Source organism: Natator depressus, chromosome 7, assembly GCF_965152275.1.
Source record: "Natator depressus isolate rNatDep1 chromosome 7, rNatDep2.hap1, whole genome shotgun sequence".
In the NCBI taxonomy this organism is placed as follows: domain Eukaryota; kingdom Metazoa; phylum Chordata; order Testudines; family Cheloniidae; genus Natator; species Natator depressus.
Window position 1 is genome coordinate 112,498,532 of NC_134240.1, and position 26,783 is coordinate 112,525,314.

Here is a 26,783-nt window from a genome sequence, read left to right on the forward strand (position 1 = left end):
TCCAAGAGCAATATCTCTCAGCACTTAATTAAATGAATTTCTAGTCAATTATTCTGCAGATCTGTTTTCAGTTTTGGGACAAATTCTGAGACGTCCAAAACCACCTTCATCTCCATTTAAAGTCTGTACATCTTAGAGGTCGTTCATCACTTAAGGATTTGGCCCTGGAGTCTAAAAATTGTGTTACGGGATGTAGCAGGGATAGGGATTTAGACTCGGACATTGAAATCTGAGCAGTTTCTAAAAGAGCCACAAATGCCCCGCTCACGCAGCCGGACTCTATGTGGAGTGGAGATAAGAATGAAGCTGGAAGTAGTACAGCCTAGTGCAGGAAGAGTGGCTGCTGATTTGACTGCTACACACGTGTGGCCTTTAAGGATTGGGCCATACGGACAAAGTGTAAGCTTGACAATATGCAGCCTTCATTTTAATTATTTATATTTCAAGACCTCTCAGAAGATACTATGGGCCCTTTCAAATAAGCGGAATTAATCTCAGCACCTGTAAAATATGCAGCAATAATTAAACCCAGTATTAGTGATTTTAGTTCAATTTGCCATGCTTAGGTGTTAGCAGGAAATATAAAACTTCCAACAATAAGTGTAATCACTGCCATTTTTAGCGCAGTTCGAGTGGGTACCATTTCTTGCTTAAAGGAACTATAAATAAAAAATGTAATCAACTGTACTGTGTTTGAAGCCATTTAAAAAATGCTTTCTTACCGTGGGTCCCAGAGTATTTTAGTAGGCATAATCTGATTTTGAAATGTGTCCTTTATATTTAGGTAGAAATACTTTAATATTAATCGGCAAATGGCTATTGTTAAATTGAAACAAATATTAATCGGAAAGTACCTAGGACATAAAGACGAGGAAAGAGGAATAATAATTATGTTCACAAATTCACTCTAATCTCAAGCAACCTATGATTTTTCCCTTTCAAATAGCATGAAAGAGCAGCACAAAATTCACAGCTTTGATCTTTTTCTGCTCAACAGAAGAAGTACCGTCAGCATCCATGTGCTTTGAAGTTTACCAGTATTAAAGACACTCCTGAGATGATCCAGGCTAGAATTAGTTATAACCAGGCTGTGGATGTAAGTTATAATGTATATGCATTAAGATTATAAGAGTGGTATCCTCTTTGAACGACCTGACTGAAGAACTGGTTTTCTCTTTCTCTCTCTAAGATTATTCTTGGGAACCACGAAGCTTCTATGTTCTAGTGAGGTGCACCTTACAAAGGGCATGATTTTTACTTAGTATGGAAGTCTTCTACGCACAGAGCTCCCATTGAAGTCAATGGGACTTCCACACACAGAAGGCTTTCTATACAAAAATATTTTGCAGGAATATGATTTGGGAGTGGGACTGACCTTCCTTCCTTATTTAGAAATTTTTGACCTTTGTGAGGTCTAGCAAAGAAAAAAAAATCATTTCCGTGGTTACTATTTTCAAACCCAGATGTTTTAAATTTTAGTTTCTGTTGAGACTTTAAAAACGGAATGTGAAGTGACGTGACAAGACAGAAAAAATAAATTAATAATTTTAAGCTGTCATCCTGCTGAGAGAGAAATCCAGGAGGACGAACCTAAAAGGGAAGAATAGAAGCTATTTTGCCTTTATTTTTAATAGCAGGACTATTTGAAACTGTTGTAGACTTAACTGAGATAATGTGGAAGTGAATGGTAAAGTCACCCAACAAAGACAAGTTTCAGCCAAGAGAGAATGTTTTATTGAGGAGAAAAAACACTTGTGAAAATAGGTATTTTTAAAATCAAGAAAAAGATGACAGAGCTTTGTGTAACGCAAATGCTAATGTGATATTCCAGTACCTTTGCCTTTGGTAGACTTAGTAAGATTCAAAGTCCTTAATACTAAAGCAGAGTAAATATGAGTTAGCACTCAGCATCGGCCCAATGTTACAGTTACTCCATGTTTGGAGCTGTCACTGGCTTTCCACTCGGGAGCATCTACAGAAGTGGGCCCCTCTATATCAGTGAACAGCAGCAGAGTAGAGTATTTGAGAAGCATAGGGGTGCAGTCTAATGGGTCTCAAGCTGTGGACACCCTTAACACTAGAACAGACAGAACAGTCTATAGGGAAGGCAAACAGACTGAAAGAGAAGATGGTCCATGAGAGGATCTTGCATTTACGAAATGGTCAAAAGCAGTCAAAATGTTGGACAACTGTACTAGTCCTCCCAGTAGCTACACTGTAAATCTAAATGCAAGGGGAAACTGAGAGGTAAAGTGAAAAAATCTTTCAGAAGATGTATCTGCACACAAAAGGGTTAGATATACTAAAACGCGTATTGTACGCCAAGTATCAGTTAGTTATTTAGAATGTGTGCATTGGTAGCACATGTAGTAACAACTGCAGTGTTATCCTATGGGATTGACTACCCAAACTGTCCCATTTTATTCTATAAAAGAGGGGATGGTAAGATGACTGTCTCCATGTGTATTTACTCAGGGTTGACAATCGTTTTAAAAAGGTGTGCCAATGGATCCACAACTCCCAGTGTTTTCAGTGGGAATTGTAGGTGGCTCAACCCCTCATAGTTGCAAGTCCTTAATGAGTAGCCTGTTAATAATTAGCTATCTCTTTAGTCACATATGAAATTGATAACAGTTTTTTTAATATTCAGAAATCTAGGGTCTTACACTGGTTTTATACCCATGTGACTTCAGTTGAGTTACTCCCAGTTTACCCTGCTTGAGAGAAGTATCAGGCCCCAACTCTTTTCAAGACCTCTCGATTAATACAATTGCCTGTATTTATTAGTACTGCTGTTGCTTTTCTGTATTCTTTGCTTTTCATAAATTCAGGCCTTATCATTTTTATCTGAACCTGTGATCAGATGTGTAGTGAGTGTTCTATTTGAAATTCTTCTGCATTTCAGAGGCTGTACAAGGAGCACGGAGAGAACGTAAAGCATCGTTATACACAAACAGCAGAGCTTCCTGAAATCCTTCAGGCTAAATTAAATGCTTTGAATATCAGTGAGGTGAGGATATCAGAATCTGGCCTTTAATGTTTCAGAAGAAAAGTGAAAAACACCCCTAGAGTATCTTGCCAATTTTACAGTACTCTGCTATGTACTTCCTGTCTCTCATATATGATCATTCTATGGCCCGATTATCCTCTTGGTAAAATAAGAAATCAAATGTGATTGGATATTTTTATAAAATACATGCTCTAGGAATTACTTTGGGGAAATTCTCTGGCCTGTGTTATACATGAGATCAGACTAAATGATCACAATAGTCTTTTCTGGCCTTGGAATCTATAAATCTATAAGTCAGACCACTAGACAGATTAGAAATGAACAACCGAGAAAGTGAATTACAGCCCCATTACTGAGATTTGTGTTCTGTTGTACATCTGTCTTGTATTGATAGCTTTATTTATACCAGCCCCATCTGTCTGAATAAAATGAAGCAAACACAATGATGCTTCTATTATAACAACAAAGGTGCAACGTCAACCTGCTGTGTAGTAAATGAATTTAAATGCTGTTCAATATTTCCAAACAGACTCACTACAAAGAATCCTGGAGCAAGATAAGAGATGGTGGATATAAACTGAAATTGGATGCCATTCCCTTCCAGGCAGCAAAGACTTCAAGTGAAATCATAAGTGATGTAAGTGAAATTGCTGCTAATTTTGTCCAATATAAAATACCAGCTACTCCAGACTGTTTCTGTAGTGGTGTGTCAGTGTTCATGGAAACAGTATTTCCATCCTACATGCTGAGAGGGATCTGCCCCATGCTCCACTCAACTCTTGGCCTCCCTTCTGAGACTAAGACCCAATGAGGTGTCATTGGTGACTGAGGGCTTTCAAATATGGAATTGTACTGAGATGACCAACTCATTTCAGATACACACTGAACAGCCATAAGGGTTGTTGACCGCTTTCAGTCATTACCAATCTAAACTACATCCGAAGCAGAAATCTATAGGTAAGAAAGATATTTCAGAACCAAACTTTAATTTCTTAAAACACATAGTCCTCTGAAACAGATTTTTTACTGAAAAAATAGGTATAGCAGGCTTTATGTATATAAAAGACTATGCCAACATAGTCATATACAGAGAAATGCATTCGGAAAGAATGTCATATCCATCATATGATAGCATGTGGTGGGACCCATGTTGCTTTCTAAATATCTGCATTTGTATATTCTTCTAAATAAGTCAAGATACTGAAAGATGTGTACTGATGAGGCTCCCTCAGCATTCACTTCAGATTTATTCAGGATTCATATCTTAACACTTGGCAAAACATAACACTTCTTAGCAGGTGTAACTAGAATTTATAGTCCAAAGATTTACAACTGCTTCGTCAGAGAATTCTTTACATCGTCTCTGACTTGTGTTGAAAAGAGGAATAGACTTCTTGACTGCTTCAGCAGTTCTTGTTCATTCAGTTCATTTGTTCAATTACTGTTTAGGGAAAAAAAAGCAAGCTCAATTTTGGTCAAAAACTCACCTCTTTTGTTACTGGGCCCTTATCAAACTTCTGTTGTTTTTTCCACTTCAGTACAAATATAAGGAGGCATTTGAGAAAATGAAAGGACAGATGGTTGGCTCACAGGGCTTGGAAGATGATCTTAACATTGCTCACTCAGTGCATGCAGCTTTGCTACAAAGTGATGTAAGTACAAGGATCTGGGAATGAATATGTAGAAACACTTTTCTAATGACCATGGAAAACAGACTTAGCTATGCACAGGTTCTTTAGCATATTACTCAAGTCTTCCTTTACACTGGCTAAATTCTTTATGTTAATTGCATGATTATTCTTTTACATTAAACACATTATTATTAATCTGAGTGTAAAATAGCCCTACACTGTATTCTCTGTACAGGCCTCTTATGCCATGCAACTGTTTCCAGATATACAGTATGTTATTCTATGTATATATATCACCAAGGGACAATTAGAAATGGTTAAGAAGAATTACCAGCTTTCATGTAAGGATTAAAACTATATAATTTGGAGATCTAACTTTTACATTGAGTATTTTCTACTCACTGTACTCTATTGAGCCTATATGTTGAATGAACATATGGAATTTCAGGTTGCTTCTTTTGTCATACATTCAGTATATTGTCCTGGTCTTGAAAGGTGCTGAGCACCACAACTTCTTATTGACTTCTTGTGGCTACCCAGTGCCACTCAGGATCAGACTTTACGGCCCTGATCCAGCAAAGTGCTTAAGCACTTGTATGAGTTTAAGCACATGAGTATTCTTATTGAAGTCAATACGGCTAGTCACATGCTTAATAGTTTTATTCATTGGGGGCACTCAAGGCAACTAGCACTTATTGAAGTAGATAGAAATGTTTCCATGAACTTCAACGACTGTTGGATTGGGTTTGTACTGGAATGCTTTGTTGTATCAAGGTGAGAACCATCCATATTTTTTGTTGTAAGCCCAACAATGGATATTAGTTCTCGTGATCTGAAAACCTAAAAAGGTCAGCTTGGAGCAGATTTTAATAAAATAATAATTATTGTATAAAGAACCATCTGCACCACCCATCAAGTTTATTAAATCATTTTGATTAGCACCAAAAACTCTGAATGTTTATCTGAACCTCCTGAGTCAGCATAAGTCATCTAGAAATTTCGTGAGAATAAGATTTCTCTGAATTTTTCTACTATTTCATCATCTTTTTCTGGGCAGAACTAAGTAGTGCAAAGACTCCTGTGAAAATATTTTTTAAAATGTCTCAAAGGTTACCCAAGTATGTTAGAACTTTAAAATTATTTTGCGTGAAGGTCTGGGCTGATTCTGGTTTTCTCTAAAAGGTTCAGATATTGCTCTATAGGTTTATTATCATGAAATATCTTGAAGGTTTTGTTAGTGCTTTGTAAAAATTAATTAGTTTTTAAAAATCAACTGCGAGATTTGCAATTTTACCAATAACTTATTTCTTTAGCTTTAATTATATTCAGCCTTAGAAGGACTCCAAATATAGATAACAGTGCAGTTATTTAAAACAAATGTTGATGATTACTCTTTTTTGGCCAAAAATTGACTGCCATATAATCTAATTTCATGTATACTTAAATTGGGCTGGGGAATTTATTAAAATAAGAGAATGATTTGTAAGGGAAATTGGAGGAATGTGGAGACTATCCCTTTAATCAGAGCTGGAATTTTAAGCCATACCTCAGTCTATAAAGTGATCCATTTATTTTTGTAACAGGTAAAATACAAAAAAGGTTTTGAGCATATGAAGACCCAGTTCCATCTGCCACTGGATATGGTAAACTTAGTGCATGCCCAGCAAGCCCAGGCATTGGTCAGCGATCAGGAATATAGAAAACTATTTCACCAGTACACCTCTGTGACGGATGATGTGAGATTGCAGTGTGCTAAGAACGCTTATAAACTCCAGAGTGAGGTAAATGAAAGTCATCCCAGTGCCATTATCCTATTGGGTCTGACACATGATAGTTATATTCCAGACCATTACATCCACAGATATATGTATTTGAGCAGCAACTGTGGAGTAAACAGTGACTGTTCTCCCTTGATTACATTGATGAATGAGGCATGTATCAGTCTGGTACTTGGGCAGTAAAGGGTTACAGTAGAAGGAATTCTGCCATGAGTGAGATGGCATTTTAAAGGCCCTGTTGATTGTGTAAACTGTTGCCCTGTGGCCTTTGACCTGCTATGCATCTGAACGTAATTGGTCCCGATATTCAGAAGAAGGCTGCATGCAGTTTTAAAAAGTCTGTTTCATAAGAGACCTGTAAACTGTAGCCTCAGACTAAATCTACATGATCAGTGGAGTTCTAATAAGGACAAATTTGTAATCTTGAGCTACACAATTCTTTACAAATCCAGGGCCTAAGCCACCACAGGCAGTGTTGTGCCTCAGAAAGACACCTCTGTATGCCCCTATAGATCAGTTTTACACCTTTAAGATCATTTGAGCTGTCTTGTTATAACCTAGGCTTCTCACTCAGATAATCTGTAAAATGTTAGATTGTGTCTACCTGGGTGCTGAGGGGGCATCTTAAATACAAACTTGTAATTACTTTTCTTTGGTTTCCCATAGAATTTATACCGGTCTGACATGAACTTTATGAGAGGAGTTGGCTGTATTACTCCAGGGGCCCTAGAGATTGAAGGGAAGAAGAAAGCTTCTGAACTCATCAGTGAGGTAACAAAAGAGGGTTTTGATTTCTCCACTACAAACAAGAATTTGCCAGATGTGTGTCTATTAAAATGGGTTGGCAAAGTGACTCATTGGATTAATGGTAGGCTCCCTTCCCCCTTTATTTGATCACATCATTAATGTCCTGATTTCAGATGGGTGAACCTGATGGAGTTCAAGGTTTTGCAGACCTCATTAACTATTTTCACAATCTTTTCCTCCTGTGTTCTGAACGCATGTGGTTGGTATTTTTAAGATACATTATTTTATATATAAAAAAGTGTCTTTCCAGCTAAGAGGAAACCTGTGCCCTCTATTACACATAGTAACATTCCCCAAAAGCTAGGCTGGCACACTGGAGTGACCTGTACATTCAATTGTTCCCTGCCCCCACTCTGCTCCTTTTTCAGTTTCTCTGTGTTTTGCATTCTGCATACTCAGAATTCTGTTTTCCACCCTATTTTCCCATTTGATTTTTCCTTCTCCGCTCTCTCCTGGCTGTCCACCTTGCTAGTTTCTCCAAAGCAAAAGATGAATCCAGTGACCATGTTCAAATACGTTTGGAACTAGGCAAAATGAGTCTGCACACCTCTAGCCCTGCTCCGATGAATAGATCAGGTGCTTTGATCTTTGTGATGAGCTCTGGTGTTTGTTCATAATTCTCACTTACCTCCTCAAAGTATGTGAAACCTCAACTTTCCCAAGGGCTTGAAAGTGGAAAGTTCAACTGCAGCAACTTGGGATTGAGCCTTTGGCAAGGAAACTCTGATTTCAATAGTCAGGAAGAGGTAAAATAATAAAATTTCTACATTAAGTTTGGCAGCACACTGATTTAAACCATACAATATTCCCTATCTGTTCTTCATTGTCACTAATGAGACATGAATGCACCAGATTAATGGGAGCAATTGATAAACTGGCCTAATGGTTAATAGATGAACATTCTTTACAAAGCACCATTTTAAGCACAAGAAGTAAAACCAAAGCACTAGTATTAGGGAGACACGTCCCTTATCTGACAAGACAATTTAGTGCTTCTGTTCATTTTTCTTTGTGTGTGAACTCAGAGTAAATATCGTCAGCAGCCACATTCCTTCAAGTATACATCGGTGACAGACTCTCCTGGCCTCCTTCATGCAAAATTCAGCAACATGATTGCTAATGAGGTAGGCTCTAGTTACGTGGATCAGAAAATGTGCTTTTTAAAATGCAGTGAGCTGGGGAAGGAGGAGTGGGAGGGAGAGAACCTCATTCTGAGAAACATAATACATCAAAAGGAAAGAAGGCATCATTGATTTGTGCTTTGGCACAGTTAGATCATATTTTATTATTTCCGGACAAACATTTAGTATCATTTTGTCAATGAGATCTCTCCTTTAAAACTTCATAGGTAGCCTCTATTTGAGATGAAGTCCTGTAATCAGGTTTTTCTACTTGAAAGCAAGCAAAATGCAAAGAAGGTAGATTCTAGTACATTTTTGAGGAGGTTCATTTGCATAGTACTGAATAAGCAACATTAGAGCCCACCTAATGCTATCTGAGAACAAGAACCTCTTTCTCATTTTTGAAAAATTCACCATGACCTGGCAAACATGCCAATTTCAGGAAAAATCCAACCACCGCAAAGTTCACCCCTCATTGAGACCCTCTTACCTAATATCTGCTCATGGAATTTCTGATAGAACTAACAGTTCTGAAATATTTTCCTTGATATTTGGAACAATCCCTCCACTGAAAAAAACCAAAACCAAACCTAATTCTAAAACAAACAAAAAAAAACCCCCAACACACCTATATAGTTGCAGTAAGCTTTGGTATATTTCTTTTATACTTTTGTTCTAGCAAAATATGTAAGGCTGTGCACTGTTGTTATATTATTTAAACATTATAGAAAATGATTATTCTCGAATTATATTCTCGAATCTCTTTCCTAGCGCCTGTATAAAGCAGCTGGAGAAGACATTCTGCATCACTGCACACTAACCCTAGGTCTGCCTGAGTTTTCACGGGCAAGAATAAATGCAGCTAATCTCAGTGATGTAAGTGTTTGTTTTTGCCTTACACATATTTGGATTTACCTTGAGGAACAGTTCTGCACTGGCAGGGGTTTAGGACTAGATGACCTATTGGATCTATTCTATTTCTGTTTTCTCTGATTTGATTGCATGTACACTTGTGGCCATTAGCATGTACACAGATGTGAGTAAAATAAATCTATATAAAGAATAAGCTGCATGTGTTTGTTTGAGATAATAAGATCTTCTATAGATAATAAAAAATCCTTTGGTAGCGAGAAATTGACTCACTAACTGTACAACAAACGTAAGAGGGTTTCTTTGTTCGTTCTTTCATGCATTTAAAAATGAAACAGAGAAATCTACATGTGCCTTTCCCACTGTAGGCAAAGTACAGAGAGTCTTGGCATAATCTGTGTGCTCAAGGCTACAAGCTGACAATGGAAGCAATCCCTTTCCAGACTGCCAAGGCCTCCAGAGAAATTGCCAGTGATGTGAGTTGAATGATTCAACCTTCCATCTTGCCTAATTTCTGTTAACTTCATGTAAAACAATGTCTAAGGCAGATTTTACTGAATTAAAGCAAACCCATAACCATGTGAGACGAGTATGAGACAGAATATATTACATATGAATGTGATTCTTTGTGTGATTTTTTTTTTTTTTAAAGAAGAGTCACAGCTAATCAGAAACCAAACCAAGTCAAAGATCTGGGAAACATCCAGTGATTTTAAGTATGGTGCAAGGTAGGGAAATTCTTCCCCTCTCCAGTCTATCTAGATCTTCAGTCCCAAACTTTCAAAGCATCCACTAATTATGGGTGTCTGCCTGTTTTTGGACACCCACCTTGGGCCTGACTTTCCGAAGTACAGAGCACTTACAACTCATACCGAAGTCACAAGAAGCTGTGATTTCAGATCCTCCAGAAATCAGGTCATAAACATCTCAAGTTGGGTGCTGAAAATTCATAGATTCATAGAGTCATAGATATTTAGGTCAGAAGGGACCATTATGATCATCTAGTCTGACCTCCTGCACAACGCAGGCCACAGAATTTCACCCACCACTCCTATAAAAAAACCTCACACCTATATCTGTGCTATTGAAGTCCTCAAATCGTAGTTTAAAGACTTCAAGGAGCAGAGAATCCTCCAGCAAGTGACCCGTGCCCCATGCTACAGAGGAAGGCGAAAAACCTCCAGGGCCTTCCAATCTGCCCTGGAGGAAAATTCCTTCCCGACCCCAAATATGGCGATCAGCTAAACCCTGAGCATATGGGCAACATTCATCAGCCAGATACTACAGAAAATTCTTTCCCAGGTAACTTGGATCTTACCCCATCTAATAACCCATCACAGGCCATTGGGCCTATTTACCATGAATATTTAATTACCAAAACCATGTTATCCCATCATACCATCTCCTCCATAAACTTATCGAGTTTAATCTTAAAGCCAGATAGATCTTTTGCCCCCACTACTTCCCTCGGAAGGCTATTCCAAAACTTCATTCCTCTGATGGTTAGAAACCTTCGTCTAATTTCTAATCTAAATTTCCTAGTGGCCAGTTTATATCCATTTGTTCTTGTGTCCACATTGGTACTGAGTTTAAATAATTCCTCTCCCTCTCTGGTATTTATCCCTCTGATATATTTATAGAGAGCAATCATATCTCCCCTCAACCTTCTTTTAGTTAGGCTAAACAAGCCAAGCTCCCTGAGTCTCCTTTCATAAGACAAGTTTTCCATTCCTCGGATCATCCTAGTAGCCCTTCTCTGTACCTGTTCCAGTTTGAATTCATCCTTCTTAAACATGGGAGACCAGAACTGCACACAGTATTCCAGGTGAGGTCTCACCAGTGCCTTGTATAACGGTACTAAAACCTCCTTATCCCTACTGGAAATACCTCTCCTGATGCATCCCAAGACCACATTAGCTTTTTTCACAGCCATATCACATTGGCAGCTCATAGTCATCCTATGATCAACCAATACTCCAAGGTCCTTTTCCTCCTCCGTTACTTCTAATTGATGCGTCCCTAGCTTATAACTAAAATTCTTGTTATTAATCCCTAAATGCATGACCTTACACTTCTCACTATTAAATTTCATCCTATTTCTATTAATTAGCGGACTCTTCTGCAAATATATGTCTCAGTAACTTCCCAGGCAAGGAATACATATGTCCCTCTTTAGAATTTTCTCTGGTTTGGATTATCATTTTCAGAACACATTAGGACATGGTGCTATTTTATCATTCGGCAGTTTTAAGTCCTTTCGTTTCCCACGAGGGATTTTGTAAACAAATTATAAGAATCACCTATAATTAAAATGAAATATACATATTTGATATTGCATAGCATTGAGCTGCATATTTTGTTATGTCTAGGGGAATAAAATCTGAATGCTTTAAACATGTGTATACATTTCACGAAGTAGCTATACTTAGTGATGATATAGTGCTTGTGGCTGCAGCCTCAGATCTGCAATTCCATAATAAAATTACGTCCACTTACAGCGGGTCTGAATTTGCCTCTTCATCTTCAAAGCACTTTATAAACATTAGCTACTGTAATTTAATCCCCTCAATTCCCCTGCATGGTAGATAAGTATTATTATTCCATTTAGACTACATTATAACCTTTTCAGGCCAGGCCTGGACCTTCTCTTTAAAAGTTCCCTGCACACTGTTGATGCTATATAAATAACAACAACAACAATAATCCTTGCCATTTCACAGAGAGGATAAATGCACAATCAAAGAGGGAATCATAGTCAGAGCTAGAATGAGAATTTACTCTTTCCTGGTGCTTATTCCTATGCTCAGACCTGTACCCTACACTTCTCTCTCAAATCAGTTTATGGTCCAGCAACAGTTGGTCACAAAAACTGGATGGAGGTTGTAAAGGTGAAGGATACAGTGTGTACAATGTTTCTCTTTTGGATAGATTTTGCATTCTCTTTTGGCCTCTTTTTGCATTCTCTTTTGGCCTCTTACAATTGATATCTAAAAAAGGAAGTTCACAGGAGTTAAAATAACGCACAATCTGAAGTTAAGCATGCTTGTTAAGCACCTTCTCCTTTTATTTTCAGTGTCAATACAAGCACAACTTTGTGATGGCAAGAGGAAAGCACATCGGTGCCAGAAGCATTGTGGATGACACCAGGTTGCTACACTGCTTCCATGCTGGGAAGTTGCAAAGCGAACAGGAGTATAAGAAAGGGTCCCAGGAGATCTGGTCTCAGTACCATCTGCCCATGGACATGGTGAATCTAGTCCATGCTAGGAAGGCCCAGGCCTTAGTGAGCGAGCAAGATTATAGGAAAAGACTCCATGTGTATACAGCACTCCCTGAAGACTTGAAGATGCAGTGGGCAAAGAGAGCCCACATGCTACAGAGTGAGGTAAAGACAGAACCCTCTTGTTAATTGCAAACAGATTTAGAAACAGCAAAACTTACCACTGACACAAACCACAAGTTGATGCCAAACACTCTGAAAATGCGCCTGCAAACTCCTGCACGTGCATTTACAGAATGTTTGATCACATGCACAACTAGATCCACATCTTCCCCCTGGCATAAATGTACGCTGGGAAGGAGGTTGCGTATTCAGAGATTAATTTGCAAGTGTCAGTTGTGGAGGCTCTTTTGCAAATGGAGACCGTAATATCAATGGCCAAATTTTCAAACAGGAGTCAGTTCAGCTACTAATTGTGTAGGTACAAATTTACACATGCAAATGGTTTGTTTCATGCAGATTTTGCACACCATTATGTTATGTAAATGATAAACTCTACACAGGCAAAACCCGTGCTCCATTTGCACTTGCACGTACTATTGTTCACATATGCCACTGAAAGTACTCAAAAATTGTGTGCACAGGTGACTGTGTATATAAATTTGCCTGCATGCAAATAGCCACATTTTGGCAGTTTGGCCACAAAGCTTTTCTTTAATTGATAACTGCACATCATAAAGCTCCTTTGGCTGCATTTTTGTTGCATGGGAAAAGAGAGGTTGAACGATACAGTGTAAGAATGTAGCTTGTGATGTTGATCTAATTCTTAATACACCTTCAGGGAACTGATTGTTGGCTGAACTCCAGATTTTATTGAGGTCAAATGATAGGATATTTGTTAGAGTCAATTGATCTGGATGAAGAAATATTAGTAGACAGTCCATTTATGAGAGTGTCTGAGCAGCAATCAAAGCTCTGAAGAGCTTGCATCTTGCTTTCTTACTTACTGTACCTACAATGTAACATCCAAATTGTACTCTTCTTCGCAACAAAAGGCACCTTGAAAGAGTCTTATGCACCTCATCTCTTCTGATGAAAGCCACGATCCTACTGAAGGATCCCTCTTGGATTTGCCTCTCTATGTTATAAATGTATCCAATTGTCTTTGTTCTTTGTTAGAATGGAAAGAAAGCAAAAGATTTGCCAGTGGAAATGGAGGACCCCAATGTAAAAAGAGAGTGATTAGCAGGGGGCTTAGTTTTGTGTTGAGGGGGGAGCCGTAGATTTCTTTCCTCTCTGCTTTGACAGTAGCACAGAGTTTACACAGACATTAAGCACTAGGGAATACATTGGGGAAAAAGCAGGCATTGCCAACTTCTTTTGGGTCAGGAGTGTATTGCTGAAAGTTTCATCAAGTCCCTCAAAATGTTCCCCTGCAATGAGCAACATATCATATTTCTTGCATAAAATACTCTTTGGTTTCTGCTCAACCTGTCCATCAATTCCATACGCCTTCTGCTTCTACCACCCCAAAAACCTCACTCAGTTCCTTGTGCTCCCCTTCCCAAATCCATCAGTCCTTCCACTCCTACCTTCCAGTCCTGTCCTCCTGACTCACCATGCTTACCAACCCCCTCAGTGTATCACCGAGACTCCTGTTGTCGGCTCCTTCTGTCTGACAGCTGGTCCTCATATCTGCAGTGGTGATGGTGACTGGGTTGTTCTTCAGCCTCTTGCTGTGTTTGGTTAGGTGGGGAAAGGATCCTATCTGGTGAGGGGCTGGATGATCAGTGGGGAATAAGTCCCTTTCAGTTCTTGAGGTGTGTGGATCCTGTATAGAGGAGTTCTGTAGTGGTGCAGAGGTGTACAATGGTTTCAAGAGCCTGGCTGGAGTACCCTTGTGCTCTGATGCTTCCCTGCCATTGAAATGGCATTTGGCGGGCTGTTGCAGGCTGCCTGCCTTACACCGGTCCTTTGCTACCTTTTCATCCAATCCCCTCTTGTGCCCCGAAATCACATCAGGGACCAAATGGCACACAGAGCCTTGATACAGAGGAACTACGATAACGTGTGCATTACATTACAGAAAAGTAACATTTCCATGGTCTAAACCCTTCAAACTTTACACGGTAAACTGCCACTGGAGTTCATCAGAGTTTCTCTGGTAGGGACTGAGTAAAGAATTGATAAGGACCTTGGGATTTGGCCCCATGTGATTAGAAACATTATGAGTAAGCTAGAAAAATAATCAAGATGATTTGACGAGGGATGTCACCCAAATAGTCTAGGAGCTTATCAGACGAGACAACAGATTTTACCGTCCCATCTACCACCCAGTAAGAATAAAAATTCTGCACTTATACAGCACCTGTCACCTGAGAAGCCAAGATAAGTTTGATAGCTTTGCAACCCTCCTTTGAAATAAGTAATTGCTGTTCTCTGCATTTTAAATATGGAGAGCTGGAGGCATGGCACTGTTCAATGATTTGGTCAAAGTTACACAATGGGTCACTTGCAGAGTCTGGAGGAGAACCTCAAGGTTTTTTGTTCGTCTTCCACTTGCTTTAACAATTGGCCCTATTCGTTTTGTTAGCCCATTCTCTTTGCAGACGGGGCTCTAAAACATATAGAGCAGAGAACTGCTGTCCTCTTACAAAGTCAGGCTAATTACAAAACATGCACTGGATAAAATAATTAGTATTGCTGAGGTGAACTTACTTCAGATAATTATTTTAAAAAGGGATCTTTTGCGTCCCAAACAAACAGGTTATTTCTGCTATGAATCATGCTAATTCACTTGTGAGGCCTCCTCTCATGACTTGCATATGATTCATTATTTAATTCCTGGTGGAATGAACAAATGCAAACAGTTTGGTTTTATGATGTGATATATGCATGGAGAATGAAAAAGTCGAAACATTTAATATGAATCTGGGAGTCATAGCTGTGGATACAAAACTGAGAAAAGCTAACCATTTTCATTTTTAACAGTCTCGCTATAAATCAGACCTGAACTTCATGAAAGGGGTTGGTTGGTTGGCTCTAAGATCTCCACAGATAGAAAATGTAAAGAAGGCTGGAGAGCTCATCAGTGAGGTACTGATAAATTTTTCATGGGATTTGGAATTGTCTGTAGGAATTGTTTACCATCAAGGCTCCTCCTTACATGACACTTACCAATGTAGCTTATCATTTCCTTTTGATGTGGGAGCCTGTTTATACAAAGCGTAAGTTACCAAAGAGCAGTATGGGAGATGAGAGTCCACTTGTGACACTCGTGGCATATTTTCTATTCCAACGGACATGCTTGTCTAAAAACAAAATATGCAAACAAATAAATGCAGTAAACACCAGTATGAAATGTTAAGTGGATGAGCTCCAGTTTTTAAAAGTGCATGTTATTGTGCATAACATCATCAGGAGGTTGATTTAGCCTAACCAGCATCTTTTATTACTGCAGAAACTCTGTGTAGCATTCCTAACTAGAGTATATGAGATCTGTATATAAGAAGGGAGTTTGTTAGAGCAAACTCCTGTTTGCAAAAAGAAAAGAAACTTTTATTTGGGCAGACTGCAGTGGCACCTTGGAACCACATTTGCCAGCATTCAAATAAGGGTTGGCACTAAAGCAAAAACACTTTGTTTTTAACACCATGGTTTCAGGATAGTGATTTTTTCTTTTTTCTTTTGGTCATTTTGTTCCTGTTGTCACATATGCAAAATTCTCATTGATCACTATTTAATAGAAGCCTCTTGTTTTTTTCACTTGCAGGCAAAGTATCGTCAGAAGCCAGAGACTATGAAGTTCACCACAGTGGTTGACTCTCCAGACCTGATCCATGCTAAGCACAGCTACATCCAGTGCAGTGACGTATGTTTCCTTTTACTGTAATGGACCTTAACTTTTTGTTACATTGTAGTGCATCAATTGGTTTTCCTCAACAATGCTGCCAGCACCAGTCCTCACGCTGAATACTTTTTGATTTCACAGAGGCTGTACAGGTCTGGAGACTCTGATGCAATGCACAGATACACCCTACCTCCTGACCACCCAGATTTTATCAGAGCCCGCCTGAATGCACTTCAGATCAGTGATGTAAGTGACAGATCATTTCATTTCAGGCGGTAGACTTTGTAATAAACTGGACTGCTTCATTAAGGAAAACAGGCTTTAGGAAGTTTTCCTATAGATACAGAAGTTAAGGTGCCCTTTGGTGAGTCTGACTGAAAATGAAAAAGCCAGAGGACAACAGAGACATACCTGAGTCATTGATATTTTAAAGCTGTGGAGATAACTGCGAATCAAATGGATGTAATGTGTGAGGATGAGGACAAAACTCTGCACACTGTGATAAAGAAAAATGACTCCTGGGGTTCCAGATCAAAGGACCCATGTAATATTAAGACTCACAGTGGCAACGAAAAGCTTTGAGAGATTAAATAAAAAAAAAAACCCAGACAGGAAATGACTGCGATGTTGCAAACAACCTGCACCCAGCAGTTACTAAACATAAAGGGGCATTGTGGGTACAAGTTCAGCATCGGGGCAGATGTCATTGTTGGGGAGAGAATAAGGATCATTGGATTCACATTGCAGCAGGTAGTCTTATAAAGCCCACGCTAATAATGACCGACTGAAGGCTATTGAGGGGCCTCAGTCCAATTCTAGGTGAACAGGTGTCCGCACGTGAAGAACAACCATCCCGGTTTCCACATGTGAACTTCCCGGTTGGAATTCTCAGCAGAGAAGCAAGGGGCAGATGAGATCTGGAGACTGAACCAGGACTAGGGCACATTAGTGGGCCTTACACTGCCACCTCCCATCCTGTAACTGTTCAGAACCTTCCCTGGCTCAATCTGCTGTATTGCACAAACACCACCTTCACTTGCAATGAAGAAATGGGTTAATGTATTTTAGAAATTGAAATGTATATTGGTGATGTGCTCAGGTGTAAAACAGACACCAGAAAAACTAGACTACAGCCTCAGAGGGTGCAGGTGAATACAATTAGAAAGGGAAAAAATAGAAGTGTCAGCTGAGACTAAAAAAAATCAGATACAGCAGTTTATGTAGCCAGCAAATAGAATTTGACACTACATCCTAGCCACTCTGAAAGCTATTGTATAAATTCCACTTGGGCAAGAACCAGAACTAGAGCACTTTCACTTTGAGAATGCATTTCACAGCCTCAAAGTCATATCCAATGTGTTACAGGCAGATGTTATTCCAGATGAGTTAATGAAACCACATGTAACATGGGACTGAAACAGAGGACATTAGAAAAGGTTGAAATGACTGGTTACTGAAACTCTGGTACGGAAATTGTGAAGACACAAAACCCAAGGCACTACAAGTGGATGCATCCAAAGACAGAATAAGGGCAATATTGATGCAGTACTGATGTGGCTGATGCATCAAAGTCACTAATATAAACTAAATAAAATCAAAACCAATCCATGTGCAAATGCAAAAAGAAATCCTGATGGTTGTATTTAGACATGAGAGTTTTCATCATTGTGTTTAATAGGAAAGAAACTGAAGTGCCATAGAATCTGATCACAAATCTTTGGAGATTGGTGTCCAGATTCATCATGACAATGAATTCTTTAGTATAAAACAGTATTACAGCAGCCACAAAATTAGATTTAATAAACTGACTGTTTTCTCCTCTTCTTTTTAACACAGAAAATGTATAAAACAGCTTGGGAACAGACAAGGGCAGTTGGCTATGATTTTAGGTTGGATGCCATCCCATTCCAGACAGCTAAAGCTTCAAGAGAGATTGCCAGTGATGTAAGAAGTGTTTGGTTTACAAAATACAATCCTACAAAACCATTAAACCCTGACATAAAAAAGCAGGTCGTGGTGGCCAGTTTGGATGAGGTGGTTATGTCGTCAAACCAGATGTTTGTGCAGAACTGAGTTCGAAGTTTTCCACTAGGAATGCCGTTTAATAATATACAGTCCTTGACGGGAGTATTTTTGAAGCACCCAGTCATGGGGTGTAGATTTCTGATGATATAGTACTGTAAATTGGGTACAAGATTTTGATTAGTCAAAATAGTGGGCTTACCTAGGCCACTTATTAGATTGAGTGTGAATGCACAAGACATTGGGTCACCCTTTCAACACATAGGCAAGGAAATTGAAGTGACCTTGCTTGAGTCATTTATAAACGGACTAGCCAGCTCAAGGAAAAAGGCATACAGCTCTCCAAGAAATGGTCCTGCATTGGCAGGGGTGGTGGCTTCATACATTTTGTCCTGTTTCTTTAACAATTACCAAAGAGTTTATTCTACTGTGGTTACACAGTTGTACTGTAAATAATGGCTTTGTTACAAAAAATATACGTGGGTCAGACTCCTCTTGGTTTAAGTGCACAGAGGGGAGCCTGTGCCTGCTGAAGAGAGAGCTATTGATGGGGCGGGGGGCAATTCAATTAATAAGGCAGTTGTATCATAATGTGCGTGTGCAAATGAGATTTTCCTTCTTCAATGATCTGTAGTTCAGGTACAAAGAGGCCTTCCTGAGGGATAAAGGCCAACAGATCGGATTCCGTAATATAAATGACGATCCCAAAATGAGGCATTTCGTCAGGGTGGGAAAACTCCAGAGCGACAACCAATACAAGAAGGAGTTTGCCCAAAACAGGACGCAGTTCACGAGTCACATTAATCAGCCCAGATTCATCCATGCTAAGAAGAGCCAACAGCTGGTCAGCAATGTAAACTACAAACAGCCCCTGCACCGGTACACTTGTGATCCCGAGCAGCTGAATCTGAAGCATGCTAAACAGGCCTACAGACTCCAGAGTGATGTAAGTATATTTGCTCCATAGGCTATGTCTCCAGCACTCACTCCAAGGGCTATCAGCTACTCATGATCCTTGTAGACCCCTCCCTGCTTACTAGTCTTGATTAATACAAAAATCCTATTGTAATTAAAAAAGGAGTATCCGTTTTCTAAGAATAAATAGTTGTGTTTGATCCTCGATCCTGTAGCACCTGGCGTGTGTCCTGTCTAACCTTTAATGTGTGTGGTCTGACTAGAGTCACACCTGATAATACCCAATGGTGTCTATTGCATTTTTCCAGGTCAAATACAAGTCTGACTTGAACTGGATCAAAGGCATTGGCTGGACTCCCCCAGGCTCTTACAAAGTGGAAATGGCAAGAAGAGCTGCGGAGCTGGCATATGCTCAGGGAATGGCAGCTCAGGGTACTTATGCCCAGTATGAACACAGAGCGGTAAGTGGAATAAACCGCACAAAACCTCGGACACAACCCAGCCCCCTAGACAGGATCTGAGCAGTCATCCCATTGAGCGCTTGTGAAAGCGACCAGATAGAGGTCCTGGAGGCTGTAGTCTCCCCGTTATTTAACCACAGAACAAGGGCAGTGTCCGTTCATGCTTTCCCCACACAACCCTATCACTGTCCTCAACCCTCATCTAGAGGCATCTCCTCTAGGGAGGAGAGCACAGGTCACTCTCCATGAAGTTCAGCGTCCAGGTCGGGGCTAGGAAACTCCATAGGGTGGACAGGATTTGGCTCCCCTGTGGAACGCGCAGAGGGTTTTGTCCTATGGATGGCCTTCGGTCCACAGGGATCTTGGTATACTCATGGAGAGCAGCAGGCTCAGAGTCCCTGCATGGCTCCCCTGGTCTTCCCTTTCCCTAATTTTGGCAAGATGCCTTTAGGAACTAGTCTGCCATTGACTCCCCTCTGACAGCTATGTTGAAAGCCCCTTGGGGTGGGCTTGTAGCAGTGTAATGGCAATAACTGCAGGATGATTTCTGTTTAGAGATCTACCTGGATGTGGGGGAGAACACGCAGCACTTTGCAGTTCTAGAGGGAGCAGGGGATTAAAGCCCTTAACGCATGGAGCGGGAGGGTGGAGATTCTCCTGTGTTTCCTCTCTCCCCTTTCTCAGATTTGGCCCCTAATTTGTTAAATTCCTCATACCGCTGCATGGCAGAGGAGCATGTGACCCTGGTAGTGGCTCTTCCCCACAACTTAGTTGGTTTGGTTTTGCAGGAGCGGGCAGAGGCAGAAGGATCCCAGCAGGTCAGCGTCAACCCTGATGCTTCAGAAATTCTGCAAGTCAAGCGGAGGAAGATGCAGCTGCTCAAGAAATGAATAGAAAGATGAGGCAGCACTGCAGGGTACATGAAAACATTTAGCTTTTTCAGCTTGTCCTGTAGCTTTCCTGACTAAGGAGCACAGTAGATGGCATCTAAGAACAGTTTTGGTGTATTTCAGTTTCTTTTAAAAAATAACAACCACCCAGACCCTGCAATTTAATATTTGATCTTTATATTTTTGTGTGGATACTTTAAGACAAGTGATTTATAATTGTATGTAATACAAAGTATGGTATTTATTTATGGCTGTCAATGAAATTAGTACTAGATGACTGGCAGGCTCAGCTTTGTACTAAAGATGAATAAGCCCTGATTTGTAGAATGTAAAATCATTTGTATTGAATAAATCAAATGCATTTGTTTCCATAAATGATGCTTGTAGATATTTTAGGGATTGGTTCCTGGTATATTGGCATGTTGATGTTAAAGGACACAAGTTAAAGCTTGGCAGCTGACTATGCACAAGGCAAGGGCTGATGGAAGCTAAATTAGCATTGATTAATTGGGTCGTATTCTTTAAGGGACTTCAGAGGAGTTATCCCTGATTGACAGAGATCACAATTACTACCTGAGTCTTCTGTTGCAAACCGCTGAAGAAGGTGGTTAGAAGTTACTACAATAGGAATTGCTTCTGATGGCTTATGGGGCGGTGTTGTGGGGTGGCTGCCCCACTCACATGCCAGATTGGGTTACAGCAGGCCAGAGCGGCTGCGCAAGGTGGCAGCCAATCAGGGAGTGCCTGTTAGAGAGCCAATCAGGGCTGAGCAAGAGGCAGCCAATCAGGGCCAGGCTAGGCCCTATATAAAGGCTGCCCAGGCAAGAGACAGTCAGTCTCTCCCAGACCTCCAAAGGGGGAAGGTCTGTCTCCTGAGTGAGGAGACCAGCACCTGGGACAGTGCAGCGCAGGCTTGGGGGAGCAGAAGGGAACTCAAGCCCAGTACCTGCCAAGCTGCAGGCCCTGATAGAAGGGCCCACAAGGTGCAAAGGGGCCAAAGGGGAAGCGGCCCAGGGAGGAGAGGTGGACAAGGGGAGCAAAGGAGGGCAGGGAGGCTGTTGCCAGAGGGTCCCTGGGCCGGGACCCAGAGTAGAGGGTGGGCCTGGATCTTCCCCCTTGTATTACACCCAGCCATTAGACGCAGCCATAGCGGACTGCACCCGACCCCTGACAGAAGGGGTTAGACTTTGGGGGTGTGGTTTGCCACTGGAGCGAAGCAGAAGGACTGCTGTTAACCCCCCCCCCTCCCCGGAAGGGGGTGAGCGTGGACCAGGGAGTACTGCTGGATGGCAGTGTCCTGAAGAGGATGCTGTGAGAAGGGAGCAACGTGGGTCCAGACGCCAACAGAGGGCGAGAGACAACAGGACACCACCAGCAGAGGGTGCTCCACATGGACTGAGCTAATTCCTGGTGGTACCAACAGGAAGCGCTGTGGTGGTGAGTCCCAACCCCGTCACAGGCGGTTTACAGAACATCTCAATGGCATGAGGTTTAAAACCAACCATAAAGAGCCAAAAATACCCAAATGAGAGAGACATTGTTACACTTTGCAGACCGACTCTTCACATAAACCAGTGGGCACGCTTCCATCTCAGAATTAATGTCAATCCCATATTTTCCAAAATTTCCTTAGACTGTAGAATAACTGGACAAAAATACACATTTCTATCTGTAAAATGGAATTCCAGTTTTATGTCTAACAATTCAGAGATTATAATCTAGGTTTAGTAAATAATCCAGCTATCATCAGATACAAAGAAGAAAAAAAACAGAAAAAATCATCAACATTTTCAAAATTATTTTGAAATAATTTAGATTTACATTATAGAAATATTTTATATATTTTTGCTGACAGCCTGAGATACACAAATTGGGCCCTGAGCCTGCAAACACATGTACGTGAGTAACTTTATGCATATGCATAGTACCATTGACGTCAATGGGAATACTTAGCGGTGTAAAGCTGCTCACATGCATAAGTGTTTTACAAGACAAAAATCTCCGAAGAAAATAAGAAAATGTCTGTCCGATTGATTTTGGGCAAAGCAGAGCAGCTCTCATTCCTTCTATCTGATCCAGCAAAAGACTTCAGCGGACTTTGGATCAGGCCCTGTAAGTCACTGAAAAGACCTTAAGAGAATCTACGGGAGTTTCAGTTTTCAGCTAAATATTACACACATACGTTGTTACTGTTCGCTGGAGATCGAAATTTGTGGTTGATGCATGAGGTCTGAAGCAGCAGCTATTGCTATTTTCTCTGTAGCCACCACCATCTTGGATGTGTTGTCATGGTCATAGTGCCATCAATAAAGTTGGAGGAGGAGGGATAAAGAAAATTAAATTTCTCAGGTTTACCATTTGCCTTTCCAGAAAGTGTCGCTTACTCGCGTGAACTGGACTCCTGCTGAATTTTTGATTTAATCCAATTAAGGAATCTTGTCACTTGGGTATAAACTCCTGGTTTATCTTTTATGCCACACTGTTCGCCCCAGCTCACAATTCCATAGACATAATAGGAACCATTTTGTACACAGGTTAGAGGACCTCCAGAATCTCCCTGAGGAGACAAAAAAATAAGAGCCATTCTTTGCATTCTAAAATAAAGCAAAATGTTGCCCAACAACAAAATTTCTCTCTCAAGCACAAGATTTTGAGGTTTTGAATGATTTTTTTTCTTAATACAGATGTGCCAAGGAGGTGGTGTTCAGATCCTGATTAGGTTTAGGACACCTCTCTGGATTCCGTTAAAATGACAGTGAAAACTCAAACTGTTCTTGTGAAGTTTTGGCTCAAACTGGCAGAAATCTCACAAGTTCACATGACGCTTCCAGAGTCATGAATGAAAGTCACTTGGCATTATGGTCATAACCTTGACTCATAACTACACGAGCAGATTCAGATTGTGTATCAAAATATCTGTAAAACTGAGTTGGGCCCGTCTTTAGTTTTGTCATTTTCATTTAAAGGTTTATGGAAAAACTCCAGAGGCATACTGAGCCAGGTTTTGCTGTGTTACAATAGTTCAGCTCTGGAGTGGCTTCAGATTTACACCACAGTAACAGTAAAATCAATCCTGACTTCCCCCCATGAATATGAGATCTGATGAGGAAGATCAAGTTGGAGGTCTGGTGCTCATGACAAAGAAGAATCTGATAGATTTGAGGAGAGAGAGAGAGAAGATTAGAAGGTATATGCATTAAGAAGAGTTCTGGGTAAGCATCTGAACTTTTGAACTTTTCCAACGGAACCTCTAAACCTTCTCTGTCATTGATCGTGATGACATTAATTCTAAGACTGTGTCTCTCAAATCACACTGAAGAAAGAAGGCTGTTTTAATGCGTTGATAGGAGAAACAGAAATATATATGTAGTACCCTGCCAGAGCCATTACTCTGCACAGCCTATTTATGTGATTTTTTTTTTTTTAAAGAGAGAAATTAATGTTCAAATACAGAAAAAGCAACCGACCTGACAAGTATCAACTCCTGGTGTCTGCAGATTTCCTGCACAAAGCATGCTTTCATCCAGTTTGTTATCATATGCGCACCGTGCATTGCACCGCGTCTTGGAGATCAGCTTTACTCTGGCATCTAACAGCTGAGGAGATCCTTCACCTACAAGATGTGTGCCAGGAAAATGCGGAAAGTCACCTTTCCCTTCCCCACTTCATGTTATGTTTTTAATCTGAGTTTGTTTGTAATTTGGATGGGGTGGGAGGGAAGTCTGTCTGAAATTATACACATTTAGTTAGAGCTGTGCCTGGGAACTTCAATCAGAACACTGAAGTCATGGGAAGATTTGCCTGACTAGAGGCAGAGGAAGGTCTACAGGATTTGGTCGTTCCACCTACACATTTGCTAGTGGCATTCAATGGTCTGATTTTTCAAAGGTGCTGATCACTTGCAGCCTCCATTGACTTCAATGGGATTTGTAGGTGCTCAGCACTTCTGAAAATCAAGCCACTATATATTTTTCAACACACAAAATAATGAAACAGATAAGCTAGGTAAAATCCTACAATATTTAAAGGAGATAACAAATGGGAATCTAAAGGTGAGAGCCACCGATTCACAGCACTACATCTGCAGCTACTTAAGGGTGGTTTATAAGTTTGGTCTTACTCCAGAGTTACATGAAACATTTTGCCGTCTCAGTGATTTCCTGAAATGCTAATAATAGCTCTGTTCAGAGAAAGAGAGCCAGTTTGAACGCTTATAAAGTAATTGGTTTTCTAAATAAACAATTAAAAGAACTGTTCAATTTAGATTTTTTTAAAAAATATCCATTACATTCTATTGGCGCATTCTGAACAACTGGGCATGCTTTGCTATTGTTGACTTCAATGGGAGTCACATCAACAGGTAGAATTTGGCCCTATGTGTCATATCAGACTATCAGTTGCAAAGTACTGAGCCACCTAATGCATCCTGAGTGACACATGGTCCTTCTGTTACTTTACAGCAACACATCAATCAGAACATGAGAAAATATGCTTTTCAGAAAATTGCCATGATCTTTTTTAAAAAAAGCATAATTCCCACTCAGAGTTACTGGCTGTAATAAAGATTTGGGTAGAATTGCTCGAACTTGAAATGATTTGGATGTTTGATTTGTAGAAGCAGCAAACAAATTCAGATGCTGCTTACCAAAAGCTTAATGAGTGTGGAAAACTTGCAATAGTTCCAGTATCTGATCGTGTCTGGAAATACTGTAAGTAAAGCATAGCCTCATTCACGGTACCTTGTTGCTTCTGTTTTTGGTTCTGAATGAAGCCAAGAAGCGCAGTGTCAGGTGGCAAAGAAAAAGGTTAATGGAATTTTTTCAGATTTTCCAGAAAGGTTTGGATACTGGATGAAGGTTCAAGTCAATACTTATTTTACCTAGACAGGTTAACACATGGTTAGTATTTGGTTAAGTTTCTTTGCTTAATCTGAATATTAGGTACTAGGGCCTAGATTCTGATCCAGGGAATTGCAGAGCAACTCTGCTGAGAGAGTTACTCTATTCTAATACAGGTATAACTGAGATCAGCCAACCCTCAAATAGCTTACCTGTTTCAGTATCTCCCCATCCTGAGATATAGCATTCAGTCCCATCAGGAAATGGAGCACTGGGCAAACACACTGTTTTCACGTACTTCGTTTCTAGAGCACAATGGCCATCAACTGGCTTCAGCTTAAGTAAAGCTATACACAGGGTAACAAAGAATATATCGATTGATAAAGATGAAAGGGGATTAAAATTAATCTACAATATACACATGTGCACTGTGCAAATGCCTGAAATCTACTATCTGTACCTGTTGCTGGACCCTGCCCTCTTCTACTATGTACCTACTTGTTTATGTAATCATCCTGAAAATCTAGAATGCCTACACTGTACACAATCACACACTGGCTTCATCTTTTCTAGAACCTGTCCTCACACAGATTGAAGTCAGCAGGAGTTCTGCCATTGATTTCAGTGAGAGCAGGATCAGCCCAATGGAGAGGTGCAGCCCATAGAAACCTCACCTCCATTTTCATCAGTGAAAAGGTCCAACCAACAATGCCTCATCAGAGAGTTCACCACGCATGTTGCAACACTGTGGGAGCTTACCAATATCATTGAATGGAATATCGTTCCTTTCTTTGTAATGTCCATGCCGAACGATCTTCTCCACATCAAATTTTTGTTCATGGTACTCTGTCTTCTCCAGGTCTTGCTTTCCAAGGGACACTTGCAGGTTGTCTGGGTGAAGGCTAAGAAGAAGGAAAAAAAAAGCAAATCACCTGCTGAACTTTTTAGCTCTGGTGCTTAGAATCAGGCCCACCGACAGCAATTCCGGCCTGGCGAGGGCCGTCCCTAAGGGGGCCGGGGGCCCGGGGCGGAAGTGACGAATCTGTCACTTCTGAGACAGACCGTGCTGGCCAATTGCGCCAGCATATGGGGCCTGGAGCGGTCGTGTGTGCCTAGGAGCCCTGTGGCCCGCCTGGGTGATTTAAAAGGGTCAGTGGCCTCCGGGCCCTTTTAAATTGACTGGGCCCCTGGGCAATTGCCCTCTTTGCCTCCCAGTGGCCGGCCTGCTTGGAATGCAGGCAGTCAGAATGGTGACCAAGTCAGCAATGCTTGAATGAGCTCCTGCATTTTGTAATTTACCAGTCTCCAAACCTAGAGATTTCTACACACCCGCGAGGCATACGCTCCTCTGAAAATGAAATATAGTATTC

At 40.6% G+C, this 26,783-nt stretch overlaps 2 protein-coding genes across 2 annotated transcripts in view; one reads left to right on the forward strand and one right to left on the reverse strand.

The window, feature by feature from the left end:
• NRAP (nebulin related anchoring protein) overlaps positions 1 to 20,851 on the forward strand; it is a 62,444-nt gene extending 41,593 nt beyond the window's left edge. Inside the window, exons 26-42 of the mRNA XM_074959304.1 lie at positions 998 to 1,096; positions 2,906 to 3,010; positions 3,540 to 3,647; positions 4,549 to 4,662; positions 6,225 to 6,422; positions 7,086 to 7,190; positions 8,252 to 8,350; positions 9,119 to 9,223; positions 9,586 to 9,693; positions 12,291 to 12,602; positions 15,429 to 15,533; positions 16,210 to 16,308; positions 16,429 to 16,533; positions 18,124 to 18,231; positions 18,944 to 19,255; positions 19,533 to 19,685; positions 20,474 to 20,851. Coding sequence (XP_074815405.1) covers positions 998 to 1,096; positions 2,906 to 3,010; positions 3,540 to 3,647; positions 4,549 to 4,662; positions 6,225 to 6,422; positions 7,086 to 7,190; positions 8,252 to 8,350; positions 9,119 to 9,223; positions 9,586 to 9,693; positions 12,291 to 12,602; positions 15,429 to 15,533; positions 16,210 to 16,308; positions 16,429 to 16,533; positions 18,124 to 18,231; positions 18,944 to 19,255; positions 19,533 to 19,685; positions 20,474 to 20,575 — 2,337 coding nt within the window. The 3' untranslated portion in view covers positions 20,576 to 20,851. The remainder of the gene's footprint in view (positions 1 to 997; positions 1,097 to 2,905; positions 3,011 to 3,539; positions 3,648 to 4,548; positions 4,663 to 6,224; positions 6,423 to 7,085; positions 7,191 to 8,251; positions 8,351 to 9,118; positions 9,224 to 9,585; positions 9,694 to 12,290; positions 12,603 to 15,428; positions 15,534 to 16,209; positions 16,309 to 16,428; positions 16,534 to 18,123; positions 18,232 to 18,943; positions 19,256 to 19,532; positions 19,686 to 20,473) is intronic.
• Positions 20,852 to 22,154: 1,303 nt separating this feature from the next.
• HABP2 (hyaluronan binding protein 2) overlaps positions 22,155 to 26,783 on the reverse strand; it is a 42,986-nt gene continuing 38,357 nt past the window's right edge. Inside the window, exons 10-13 of the mRNA XM_074960053.1 lie at positions 26,173 to 26,315; positions 25,626 to 25,760; positions 24,043 to 24,188; positions 22,155 to 23,132 (exon numbers count right to left, since the gene is read on the reverse strand). Coding sequence (XP_074816154.1) covers positions 22,956 to 23,132; positions 24,043 to 24,188; positions 25,626 to 25,760; positions 26,173 to 26,315 — 601 coding nt within the window. The 3' untranslated portion in view covers positions 22,155 to 22,955. The remainder of the gene's footprint in view (positions 23,133 to 24,042; positions 24,189 to 25,625; positions 25,761 to 26,172; positions 26,316 to 26,783) is intronic.